This window comes from Patiria miniata, unplaced genomic scaffold (assembly GCF_015706575.1).
Source record: "Patiria miniata isolate m_02_andy unplaced genomic scaffold, ASM1570657v1 HiC_scaffold_23, whole genome shotgun sequence".
In the NCBI taxonomy this organism is placed as follows: Eukaryota; Metazoa; Echinodermata; class Asteroidea; order Valvatida; family Asterinidae; genus Patiria; species Patiria miniata.
In genome coordinates this window covers 7,513,160-7,526,285 of record NW_024037062.1, presented here as the reverse complement: position 1 = coordinate 7,526,285, position 13,126 = coordinate 7,513,160, and the positions used below count along the sequence as shown (strand labels likewise).

Sequence of the window (13,126 nt, the reverse complement as noted above, 5' to 3'; positions counted from 1 at the left end):
TGTGTCGGTATTTACGAAGACCTGTGGGAACGTAAGTGTGTGTGGGAACATAGGTGTGTTGGAACATAGGTGTGTCGGTGTTTACGAAGACCTGTGGGAACGTAAGTGTGTGGGAACATAGTTGTGTTGGAACATAGTTGTGTTGGAACATAGGTGTGTTGGAACATAGGTGTGTTGGAACATTAGTGGGTAACCTAATTGAGTCCATGCAACGCACGCTGATTTCAAACTGAGTACTGCTGTCATTACAAGTAGTCAGTCGATTTCGCCTCTGATAACTTGGCCGAAATTAAAGACAGAGAATCAATGCCGGGACAATAGCTGTGTCATTTCAGAAATTTCACGAGCGACGTCCGTAAAGTTATAGTACACGTAACCACGGTAACATGTAAATGCGCATAAACGTCAGCTTTTTCACCTATTGTATGTGTAACTCTTACTGATTGCTTGTTAAATTTTAAGGTAAATCACGACTTATTTTTTTCGAGATAAGTAGATATCTAGAAAAAGTGCTCATTCTATAAATCATACGATTAAATATAAAAATATCAATTAAAAACTCATTATTTTATAACTACGTTTCCTTAGAACTGATAAGAAAATACATCCTTAATTTCATTTAATGAAATTAAAAAAATCGAAAATCAACAAGACCAACAAGCCCGCTGGAACAAACTTTTGCCAGGGGGCGCTGGAATTTCTTAAGGACGTACAAAATTAATGCGAACGCGGAGCGCAAAGCCCTTATGGCGTGGCTTATAAAGGGCCTCGGGGATTCTGGAAAATGGATGCTATGTGGTGCAATCTGAGGCGATTCCTGGCCTCTTTTATATGACTTTTTTAGCAAAAAATTTCTTTTTGGAGATTATAAAGACAGTTTATTTCACTTTTTTGTTTAGAATATACTGTTGCTCTTATAATGTTTCTACTGTACTGAAAAGTCGAGAACCCTGTACTTTTATCTCCATTTTTTGTTCCATTTAATTCTGTTAAAAAGAATTGTATCATTATGCATGACATCGCATGTAAATATTATTGTTGCAAGGGTGCTTTCTTACACTTAGTAAATTCCGTCGTGAATGTTTTGTTTTATTTTCCGAGCCCTTACGGCGTGGGGCCACAGGGCGAGGGGCCTGCTTTAAGGCCCCGGAAAGTGTTGGATTCTGGATGCACTGTGATGAAATATAATGAAGTATGTACTTAAACTTATAAAACCCGAAAGGATGTTTTTTGGTTCAAGTTAAAACAAGATGGTTCCACTGGAAGCGGATGATGTCTGTTCATAAAAATATTCACATAGGCCTAGACGATGTAGCTCTCGATATATTTGCAGTGTTATTTTGTTTGTTACAGGGAATGGCAAATATAAAAGACTAACACACCAAATGCATCTTTGTGTTTATGATCGGTTGATGGCAAGTTAAGGGCTAGGCAAGGATTTATCGGTCTACTGAGTTTTTATGAGAAAAAAACTTGCAGAGGGTAAAACTTGAATAACTTTTTTTTTAAACGAAACTTCACTGGAATTGGCGTAAAGCATGACTAGTTTCAATAAAAGCCACTCCCACTCCTATTGGGTTGGGGATAAATGTGAACCTTGTTATTTGTTAATGCTGAGTACAGAAAATGCTAGCAACGTCAATGAAAGTTTTAAATGAAAAGAAAAACCTTGAGGGGAAAGGTATGAACATTTGCCCCTATTGAAAGATCGAATGAAAAAAATCTTGGCAAGCATAATCAACTTTGCCACCATTGTCATAGCCGAGGTTATTGCTTTCGGGTCAAAGCTTCCATCAAGGCAGAAATGTCATAGACATTTCATGATTTTAGATACATTACATTCTGCACTGCCGGAAGAGTTAGAAAATACCTCTGATGGCGTAGCCATGGGGGGGGGGGGGGGCCGTGGGGGGGGGGGGGACGACAGCCATGATGAAACCTTGTCGCCCCCTAGTCGCCCCCCCCCCCACCGAGATTTTGAGTTTCTAAAAAAATTATCATTGATCTACATGACGCCCCCCCCCCCCCATGAAATGTTCCAGCCCCCCCCCCCCCCCCCCCCCCACTGAAAAATTCCTGGCTACGCCAGAGGCTCTCCTGATTATTTTACTTTGTGCGAGACGTTCGAAGCGCCGCGCTTAGCCGCGGCAAAACTAGAAACGAACAAAACAAAGAAGATATTTGTAGAGCAAGCATAATGTATAGCGTAGCGGCGCAATTTCATCGCGGTTGAACACTGCTGCCTGGAACACATTTTACCCGGGAGTAGGGGGTACTGAAGCATATTCCAGCACCCCCATTTAAAAAAGATGGGGGTGCTGTAGCACCCACAGTACCCCCCCCCCCACGTTACCGCGGGCTTGAAGACCAAACATTTACGAAGGCTATTGCATCAATCAATCATTTTAGTCAACCGAATTAGGTCAAGTAACGAGCACCACAAAAAATAAACCAACAAATTTCATGTCGCTTAGCAAAGCACACAAAGCGCACACTATAAAATCCACTTACTAATTAAAACACTGACGATTACTGACTGATATAGTTATATCTATTCTACTTTAAAAAGACTATTCCAAAAATATCATCTACAATCCATAAAGTACTATTTTTATATAAAAAAGAATCACATGGATTGTGCCGAGTATCATGAGATTTAGATACAATTACCTTAATTAGAAATGTTATGTTGGTACAACAGAGGATCTTTAACTTTTTTCTAACTTTCAAAGAAACACCAAAATGAGCAGGCTACATCTATGGAGAACAATTAAAATTGAAGCCTTTGAGATAAATGAGCTGGTTTGACATTTACGCGTTTTGATCTAGACACCAGTTTGCAGAGCTGCAGTGAAGAAAATACTTTTAAGCAAATGTTTTCAGCAACTCAGCCGGGTACCAGTCATGATCAATAAACACTGCATATATGGCCGGTAACCCATGTTTACTTATAGCTAGTACTTACGTTGCTAACCAAATATCGGTGCTGCTTAATAACAGCAGTCGTCAGTCTTTGGAACTTCAGAAGGTCTAAGGAACAATTTAAAGGCCCAATGAGCAGGGGCAATACAACACTAATGCATCAAAAAAATCTTCAATTTAGGCCCTTCAGCAATATGAATGCTTTTCTGCTTTTCAATGTACGCATGCTTTGGTGCCATTTCAAGTACTGAATGGTGTAAAGAATTATATGTCAAACAATAAGACTGACTCAAATACATGATTATAAAACCTTTTTTAATATTGTAATTATTCAGATTATTTTCTGTAAATTGGATATGTAAACAAATTCAGGGCCCTGTAATTGGACATCTTTCAGGATGTTTAAGCAGCCCGCTATTCGTTGGTCTTTGTTAGGCTCAGTTCCAGGCGTGGCGACGACAATGCTCAACAGTCTAGTACAAAGAAAAAAAACATGCAATTTAGGGTCATTGACCTTTTACTATTAACTGTACATATGGGGCATTCTATAAAGTAAGGGTCCAAAGTGTGACACATAACTCCTGTCCCTGTTACCTTGGTACTTTGTAATTTGCCATTCAAGTATCATTAAGAATTTGTTGGGTAGGTATAGTTTGCTATTCATAATCACTCTTGTATGACTGCATTAAGGAGTGAATCAGAATTTCGATATCACAGATGTCGAATGTTACAGGGACAGGAAAAAAAATGGATTCTAATTTTCCAGAATGACCCATAGGTCATTTCCATTGCAACCAAATTCATAAGGGAGGTCAAAACGCCGTACAATAGAGGGCACTATCGACAAGATTAATCAAATCAAGTCTTGGGAATGATGGCACTTGGACCCAAGTAATTCCAACTTAACTCAGGCACACACATTACCTTGAATGTATAGTGCCCATGCGACGCTGCTTGAAATTCTTTGGGTCCAATTGCCAAAATTCCCAAGTGCCTAAATTCTCAAAGTCCAAAATCCAGACATGAAACAAGACTACAAATGACAGCAATGATGGAAACTCTGACTTACGTTGCAAAGTTTGGCGTTGTCCATACTAGCACACCAGAACACTGGGCCCAGCATGCAGTTGTTGGCTGGAGGGAGGCTCTTCCTGGACTCGCTGCATAACATCAGAGCCTGAGAAAATCAGAGACATTTTAACATACCAGTCTCTCTATTGCCCAAGAATTTACTCCCTGTTCTGCCCCAAGCCAACCTGCCTGTTACCGTACTGACCCAAACCTACCTGCCTGTAACTCCCTGTACTGCCCCAAACCGCCCCACCAATCCCTGTACTGCCCCAAACCACCCTGCCTGTTATACTCACTGTACTGCCCCAACCGCCCTGACTGTTACTCCCTGTACTGCCCCAAACCACCATGCTAGTTACTCCTTGTACTGCAAAACCACCCTGCCTGTTACTCCCTGTGCTGCCCCAAACCACCCTGCCTGTTACTCCCTGTACTGCCCCAAGCCACCCTGCCTGTTACTCCCTGTACTGCCCCTAGCCACCCTAGCCTGTTACTCCCTGTATCGCCCCAAACCATCCTGACTGTTACTCCCTGTACTGCCCCAAACCACCCCGACTGTTACTCCATCTTCTGCCCCAAACCTGCCCGTTACCTCTTTTACTGGGCGTACCAGCCTGCCTATTACCCCCTGTATCACAACTAACAACTAATCTGCCTATTACTTAGGAACGTTTAGCACATGAACATACTTCACCACTCTCCAGGTGACGTTGCAAATAAGAATTTTTGTTGTAATTACAATTTTCTCCTCCCTAAATTTCCAGCGAAAGAGCATCCCTAAAATATGATTTGCAAGTTCATCTATATGTGTGTCCATGTCCACGTACATCCAATTCGTACATTGTTCATCTATGTGTGTCCATGTCCATGCACATCCATTTCGCCTATGCATTATAGGCTAACATGTAGACAACGGCATAAATGACTAGTGACTAGGACTCGAACCAAATGGCTCGACTACAACACCGATCCCAATAGTCCTATTTTGACAAACGACTCGATATTTTTCTTGAGTTTTACCTCGCAGATAGTATCTGGTGACAAAAACTCCACAATCAGATCCACAACCAGATCCACAATGTAGGAGCCGAACGACTCAACCAAGTTCTTACACTACAGTGGACAGACAACAAACACGAGTTTTTAACGACCACATTTTAAATAATTAAAAATTAAAACTTAAGAAATACTCGGCTTGCATCACAGATGTCACACCTGCCAGTTCCAGCGTTGTTTCTTGGGGGCCGTATCATAAGTCCGACGCCTCATAGGTCCGACGCCTCCCAAGTCCGAAATTTCGGACTTATGAGGCGTCGGATTTACGAAGCATTATTCCGCCTCATAGGTCCGACGCCTCATAAGTCCGACGTCTCATAAGTCCGACAACGGACAAACGATGTTTCGGACTTATGAGGCGTCGGACCTATGAGGTGTCGGACTTATGAACGGACCAGTTTCTTGCCTAGTGCTGTACAAATATGCAATTCCTTAGATGGTGACATATGTGCAGCAGGCAGTGTGCATACTTTTAAGTCAATGGCCAACAAGTATCTAAAGGTCCTTTTAATGTTTTCTAGTGTTGCTCGTTATTGTCCATTTTTTTTCGATCACGCGTGTTCTTATTTTTCTCGATTTTTTTTTATTGTTGTCTCTCGATTTTGTTTTCTTCAATAAAAAGTGGCCCTGCCATTTGGGATGCTTTTTTTTTTACTCACCGTGTATCGTGTCTTCGTTAACCAATGTTGTAAGAGAACAACATGGCAGCTATAACCAATCAACAGCTTTGGCTGAATGTCTGCTCTAATGGACGTTATCACAACTTCTAATAGGGCGGCTCCGATTGGCTGGTGCGCAGGGTTGCATAAAATTGGCATGCACGTATTTATCAGATGTTTGTTGCAGTTTGACTCTACACACGTGAACGTCAGGTTCTCAGACTAGGGACGGGGCTGGCTTACCTCTTGTTGATAAGTCTGTGGGAGCAGATCACAGAGCTTGGCAAGCAATTCCAGTATTATGTCTGCGATCTCTTTCACCAAGAATTTCACCGAGTCTTCAATCACAGTGACTACCGTCCTGCAGGCATCACATTGGACCGATCCAACGGTCAACCTAAGTCTCGCTGGAAATCAAATAAATATAAATTCAGGGGGCTATCGTCCTTACTCCCAGCAGAATCTGAATTGCGAAGGACGCAGCTACAACGTGGTCGAGCCTAGCCGCAGCCACGTAAAGGCGCCTTAGGCAGCCGCCGTACGACCCATGTATGACCACGGAGCACATCAGCCAGGTTGAAAGTGTTGATTTTTGCAGAGGGAGGAAAAATCAGAGGCGTCTCTGTAGTCCGAAGTACTATTGGTCCGAAGTCCCATTGGTCCGACGCCCCATAGGGTTAAGGTTGGGGTTAGGGTTAGGGTCAGTCAACCTGAACCAGTGGAACTACTCAGTAGTGTGTATTATCATTATTGTCTAGTTTCTTTCGATCACGCGTGTTCTTGTTTTCTGGAGTTTTTTTTATCATTGTCACAGGCAAAGTTATGTTTCGTGGGACTTCAAATGGGACTTCACGTCGGACCAATGGGACGTCGGACCAATGGGACTTCGGACCAATCGGACTTCGGACCAATCGGACCAATGGTACTTCGTATTATCGAGACGTAATCGGAAAACCAGACAACCCAGAGTAAAACCCTCGTGGCACATGAGAACCAACGTGACATCTACTCACATGACCCGAGCTGGGAATCAATCCCGGGCCACAGCACTAATGAGAGGCGAGCGCTTTTACGCACTGCACCACCAATGCCACCCATTTCTCAACGTTAAAACAACAATAATTTGTCATCTGACAGCATGACAGAGAATAATAGCTTTGGCAACTAACGCCAAATGTTTATGTGAATGTTTTGGCTATTTTGGCATTCAACACTGACTAGTCTTGTCAGAATGAAATTACTCACATTTACTAACCATTTACTGATCCCCCCGCACCCTCTTAAAACAAAAACAAAAACAAAGACCATGGAGATGTTCTACAAGTAACTCACGCTGCAGAAGGCTGGAGGGAGTGCAAAGTCCGAGGTCTTTGCAGATTGGACTGAGCTCGGAGTCCACGATCAGTTTGAGCAGCACGGGTCCGTAAATGTCAAGGAAGCCCTTGCACTGTTGGTTCAAGGACCCTGGCAGGAGGGGGCAAACCTTCTCAATCAAATCAGTCACCTCCTCCTGAGAGATTTTGTAATTAAGAGGGAGACAAAATCAGAATTATAAGTAATTATTAAGTAAGGTATTTCATAAAATTGGGTAGTTTCATGTGTTTTTTTTTAAGTTTGCAAAATGTTGTCCATTACCTTTTAGCGTGGTCAACTGAGAACTGAGAAGCAGTCACAGAAGAGCGACTAATTGGCAAGTAAACCTGTTTCTGCTCACAAATAATGTTCGTGATTACCGACTTAATGATGGCCTGGGCCCAATTCCATGGCTCTCAGGCTCTGTCAACCACAGCATGCTGCACGTACGATCACCATTCTGCGCCAAAGTAACAGCGCTAGCAGAAAAACTTTTTTCTGTAAGCACAGCATCGTTGGTTACGGGATGAACGCACGCAAGGAATCAAAATTCCTCGCTTACAATGAAATACGCTTACCGTAAAGCATGCACATTAAAGTCAGCCCATGCCACTACTAAATCAAGCCATTTAAAAAAAAAGAGGTGAATACCCCCCAAAATATGCATTTATTAATAAAACAGTTTTACGAATTTGCCGTTTAATCCAAAAGCCTACTTACAAATCTTTTGTTGGTTGCCAGCTGGGTCTCATTCATGCCAAAAAGGACATCGCAGACTAAACAAAAGGCGTCACTGTCCACCTTTCCAACGGAAGAAACTGAAAAACAGAAGAAATAAATTATTCGTCCACAATTTGTTTATTTACTCCCTCATGCTAAATTTGAGCAATCAAACCAGAATAAATCAGACGTCATTAAGTCTAAGCAGCTTGTCAGTTCAAAACTAGGCTGTGCCCGTTACAGATATTATTTCATTGGCACTGAAAAGTCAGAGCTATTGGAGAAAAAAATCACGGTAAAAAGAAATTGTAAGAACTAGCGCTGGGCAAGGAACGCGGTACTCACGAGTCGTGTTTGGCACTCGTTGTTCTATTCATGGTTTTTCAGCTACTCGAGTACTCGTCCTGGTACGGTGCGAGTAGAAGTACACTAGGTATTCAGGAGTAGCAATTTTATTTTAAAAGTGCCGACTTCAGAAAAAGTAACCACTTTGCTGAATGTGTGCCAAACGTGTCTTTTGTCATTCTTCGCCCCCCGCAAAAAAAAGAGGAATTGCTATCTCCATCTGTTTCCTTAGGCTTCAACGAGCATTCTGAATACATCAATTTTTGTTTAAGTAAAATGAGCCAAAAATTTGAACAGTAAGGATATTTCAGTCCTGCAAAATGTGGTGTGTCTTCCACACTGTTTATTCATAACTTCCTTCTTTAGTAATGTTTATGCCATTTTTTCCCGTTTCATGGGCATTTTAGTAAAATACTCGCGAGTACTCGACCACTCGCAAGTACTCGACCACTCGCCAGTACTTGACTACTCGCCAGTACTCGACTACTCGCCAGTACTCGACTGCTCGCGAGTAACTTCTTTGCGAAAGACCTACCGACCACCAAGCGACATGTAGAAGCTCCTGCCAGAGCTTACAAATGAGGCGAACACAATTTTCTTTCATTTATTTTCATTCATTGTCATTTATCCGAGTAAGCAGAATATAACTTGCGAGTATCACAATTTATTTATTAAAAAAAAAAAGTTAAATATAAAATCGGAGTACCACAAAATTGTCCAATACCAATTGATACAATACAAAGAAAATGAAAGGTTTATAAGGTAGCACTTCCAATTTCTGCAAATGTACCCTTTAGGGAGACAAGTTATCAACAAAAGCTATACTTTATGTGGACTAGATAGAATGAGGAGACATTTCAGTCCTATTTCGAGACAAAATGTTAGTCTCGCAATGCAGGCTAAATCGTTTCCTCGTGATGCAAAACCCAAATTTACAAAGCTTGGTGAAGGTAGGACAGGCCTGGAGGCAAGTTCATCACAAGTCCAGTCACAAGTAAATCACAAGTCCAGCGGTCACATGAAACAGTGGATGAACATTGACAAAGGAAAGCATGTCAAAGCTCATCTGAATAGCTTGTGATTTGAATTGGGACTGGAGGACTTGTGATGGCCTTGCGAGGACTCCGTGATAGACTCGACTACATCACTGAGTTTGTTTCTGCATTCAACAGGGGACGTTGAACAAAAGAGGACAATAGGGTCCCCCATTCTCGAGAGGCCCCCAGTTTGGTTTCGTGTACAAAACATATGGGAGGCCTTCCTAAAAAGTTCAAGTCCAAACAAAAGACGGACAATAGGGGGTCCCCGGTTGCAGGCAAATACACACTTGGCTGTGGTAGGTTAAGGTTAGGTGAGGGTTAGCGGTCATAAAGTAAGGATTTGTTGCACAAAAGTCTGCAAATGTCTCCCCAGGGAACCTTTTCCCGTAATGACATTCTCACTGATAATAAAATACATATTAAGTAGTACATTAAGGAACTATTGGACGCAAATAAACTTCATATCATTAAAAACAAAACATCGGAATCTGGAATTGTATTCGGAACAGCAATTTTCTATGCTATGAATATTTTTTTTCAAAGTTGATACGATTTTGTTAATGCAACGCATGCTGATTGAAAGACAAAGCTGTCGTGACAAGTGGTTGATTTCGCCTCAGAGGCTTGGCCGAGATTAAGGACCCAAAATCGATGTCAGGACAGTAGCTGAAATAAGGAAAATGTATTCAGCGTAACCATGGTAACATATATACTTCAATAAGCGCCAACTGTTTTCAACTACTTCTACTGCGTATTTTGCTCTATGGTTGTGTTTGCTTATTATTTTGTAAAGTTAATCACGACGGAATAATTTTTTTTTCGATAAGTATATATCAAGAAATAATGCTCATTATACAAATCGTACAATTAAATATAAAGATTTCAATAAAAACGCAAATTTTTTTGTTAAATCTAATTTTTCTTAGAATTGATAAGAAAATACATATTTAATTTCATTTAATTTCATTTCATCAAACAAACAACTTCCAAATCAACTGCAAGGATACAAAATTACAGACTGGTACTATTGCATCAACCAATCATTTCAGCCAACCGTATTTGGCGACATTACGAGCTGCATTAACCTTTTACATACAAATTTTACTCCGTTTTGGAAAAAAACACACTAATCAACCAAGAATACAGTCTCCAAATACAAATTGTTGATTTAACAAAGCGTACAATACAAAATACACTCTAATTTAAAACACTGGCAATTACTTACTGATATTGTATCTATTCTACTCTATAAGCTATCGCTAAAAATATCACCTACAGTCTAAACATTACTATTTTTGTATCCAAATTAAAAATAAACAAATTCACATGGATCGTGCTCAGCATCATGAGAATTGGATACAAATCCCTTTGAAATGTTATGTTGGTACAACGGAAAGTAGTGAAATTGTTTTCTAACTTTCAAAGAAATACCAAAAGATCTAGGCCTATGGAAAACAATTACATTGGAAGCCTTTAAGATAAATGAGGTTTTACATTTACGTGTTTTGATCTATATAGACACCACTTTACAGAGTTGCAGAGAAGGAAATGTGTTAAGCAAAAACAAATAGCCGGGTACCAGTCACGAACAATAGACACTGCATGGCAATTTTAGCTGGCAACCAATGTTTACTTAGCTAGTATTTGCTTTGCTTACCGAAATGTCTGCGCTGCTTAATTACAACAATCATCAGTCTGTGGAAGTTGAGAAGATCTCAAGGAACAATTTAATGGCCCGATGAGCGGGGGTAATAACAATGCATCCAATTATTTTCTTCCATTTAGGTTTTTGAGCAATATTACTGCTTTTCTGCTTTTATAGGTACAAATGTTTCCGTTCCATTTCAACAATCGTACGGTTTCAAGAATCACATGTTACACAATCAGACTCAAATACATGATTACAAAATCTTTTTGTGATTGTTATTATTGAGACTATTTTCTGTAAATTTGAAATGTAAACAAATTCAAGGCCCGCAAATAGAGATTTTTCAGGATGTTTATTAAAGTAAACCGCTATTCGTTGGTCGGTGTTAGGCTCAGTTCCAGGCGTGGCGACGACAGTGCTCAACAGTCTATAATACAAAGTGAAAAAAAGATGGTTTATAGGGTCACTCCACTTAAAGGGAATATACAACATTTGCAAACATCGAAGAACAAAACTATCAAATATTTACGAAATACCTTACTAGGATGTTGGTAAATGACAGTCTAAAGCATCCTGTAAAATTATGGCACCCGGTGTGAAGTCATTTTCAAGAAAAGTGGTATTTTGTATAAATTCCAACAATGGTCGGCCGACCACCGTTGGAAAAACCTAACTATTTTTCAACTACTGCTCCAAATTTACCGGGTTTTTTTCAGTCCAAATTTTGTTTGCTATTGGTTACACGTCATGAACGGGTGCAGACCAGCTAGACTAGTTCCCTTACCTTACAGTTTCCGGCATCTATATAAATTGATCCATTTCATCTTTAGTGGAGTCAGGGAACCAGACTACTTGAACATTTTTGTTTTGCTTGGTTTTTCCAGCATTTTTGAACACAAAACTTCACACATTTCAGTGAAACAATATTTGATCTATTATACTAACCCCTTAAATAGTTCATTTCTGAAAATTACAGCAAAAGCCAATGATGTACATTCCCTTTAAACTATTAACTGAACTATGATTGTCATATGTGAGGCGTTTCTGTCTAAATGAGACAGACCTGGGCACAGGCGTAGTGGAGAAAAATGCAAAAATGTGAACGGGGGTAATTTTTTTGCCATTTTCCGATTTATTGATATTTGTTACCTTTGATATGTCTACTACTGATATTTTAAAGAAATAGTATAAAATAGTAGAATACGGGTGCTTTTTAAGAAAAAACAATTGGCGTCTTTCATTTTAACAAATACAAAACTCGAAACTTTAAACGCCTTTTCCCCCAGTATTTTACTTTTTGACGTCCATTTCGTCAACGGAATGTCTGATTGAAGTGGTACAAACAGTATAGTACGGTGCATTATATTCTCTTTCCTAATATCAATGAACCCTCATTTCGATCTCTGCCCAGTTCAGTCTCATTTTGCCAGAAACCCTCACAGCAACCTTCTTTGATGTGCATGATAAGCCAGTCCCTTATAAGCGCGGTCAAGACGCGCATCGCAGCGGTAGAGGGCGTTATCAACCAGAGGAATCAATTCAAGTCTTGGGAATGTTGGCACTCGGACCCAAGAAATTTCAGGCATACCTCAAGTGTTCGCGTCAGCTTGAAAATATCATGCAGAGGTATGCCCAGAATTTCTCGGGTTCAAGTGCCTAAATTCCCAAGCTTTGGATTTGATTCATTTTGTTGACAGTGCCCTCTATCGTCACAGCAGCTTGACCGAGCTTGCCAGGGACTGGCTGCTCAAGGGGAACAAATTCAAATCCGGTCTTGCACCAAGCCTTCCTATGACAGCAATGAAGGGAAGTATGACTTACGTTGCATAGTTTGGCGTTGTCCATGCTTGCACACCAGAACACTGGGCCCTGCATGCACTTGTTGGCTGGAGGGAGGCTCTTGATGGACTGGCTGCATAACTTCAGATCCTGAGAAAATCAGAAACAATCTCTGAAAATGCATGCCTAGAACCCATTAGTCCTTGTACTACCTGAACTGCCTGAAACCAGTCCCTGCCTGTTACTCCCTGTACTGCCCCGAACCATCCTGCATGTTACTCCCTGTCCTGCCCAAAACCGCCCTGCCTGTTACTCCCTGTACTGCCCCAAACCACCCTGCCTGTTATCCCTGTACTGCCCCAAACCACCCTGCCTATCTTACTGCCCCCAAGACACCCTGCCCGTTACTTCATGTACTTCCCCAAACCTGCCCGTTACCTCTTTTACTGGCCAAACCAGCCTGCCTGTTACTCCCTGTTCTGCCAAAACCGCCCTGCCTGTTACTCCCTGTATTGCCAAAACCGCCCTGGCTG

The 13,126-nt window shown here is 41.0% G+C and overlaps 2 protein-coding genes across 10 annotated transcripts in view; both read right to left on the bottom strand.

Moving 5' to 3' along the window:
• Positions 1 to 3,359: 3,359 nt before the first annotated feature.
• LOC119731430 (prosaposin-like) lies at positions 3,360 to 7,867 on the bottom strand. The gene is made up of 6 exons (XM_038204600.1): positions 7,782 to 7,867; positions 7,041 to 7,218; positions 5,952 to 6,115; positions 5,014 to 5,106; positions 3,992 to 4,099; positions 3,360 to 3,395 (listed from the first exon to the last, which is right to left on the bottom strand). Exons 1-6 carry the CDS (start codon positions 7,815 to 7,817, stop codon positions 3,360 to 3,362), a joined length of 615 nt encoding a protein of 204 aa, XP_038060528.1. The 5' UTR covers positions 7,818 to 7,867.
• Positions 7,868 to 8,716: 849 nt separating this feature from the next.
• Positions 8,717 to 13,126, bottom strand: part of LOC119731463 — a 111,830-nt gene continuing 107,420 nt past the window's right edge. For all 9 annotated transcript variants that reach the window (XM_038204631.1, XM_038204632.1, XM_038204637.1 and 6 more), the window contains 2 exons: positions 12,636 to 12,743; positions 8,717 to 11,241 (listed from right to left, as the gene is read on the bottom strand). In XM_038204631.1, coding sequence (XP_038060559.1) covers positions 11,206 to 11,241; positions 12,636 to 12,743 — 144 coding nt within the window. In that variant the 3' untranslated portion in view covers positions 8,717 to 11,205. The remainder of the gene's footprint in view (positions 11,242 to 12,635; positions 12,744 to 13,126) is intronic.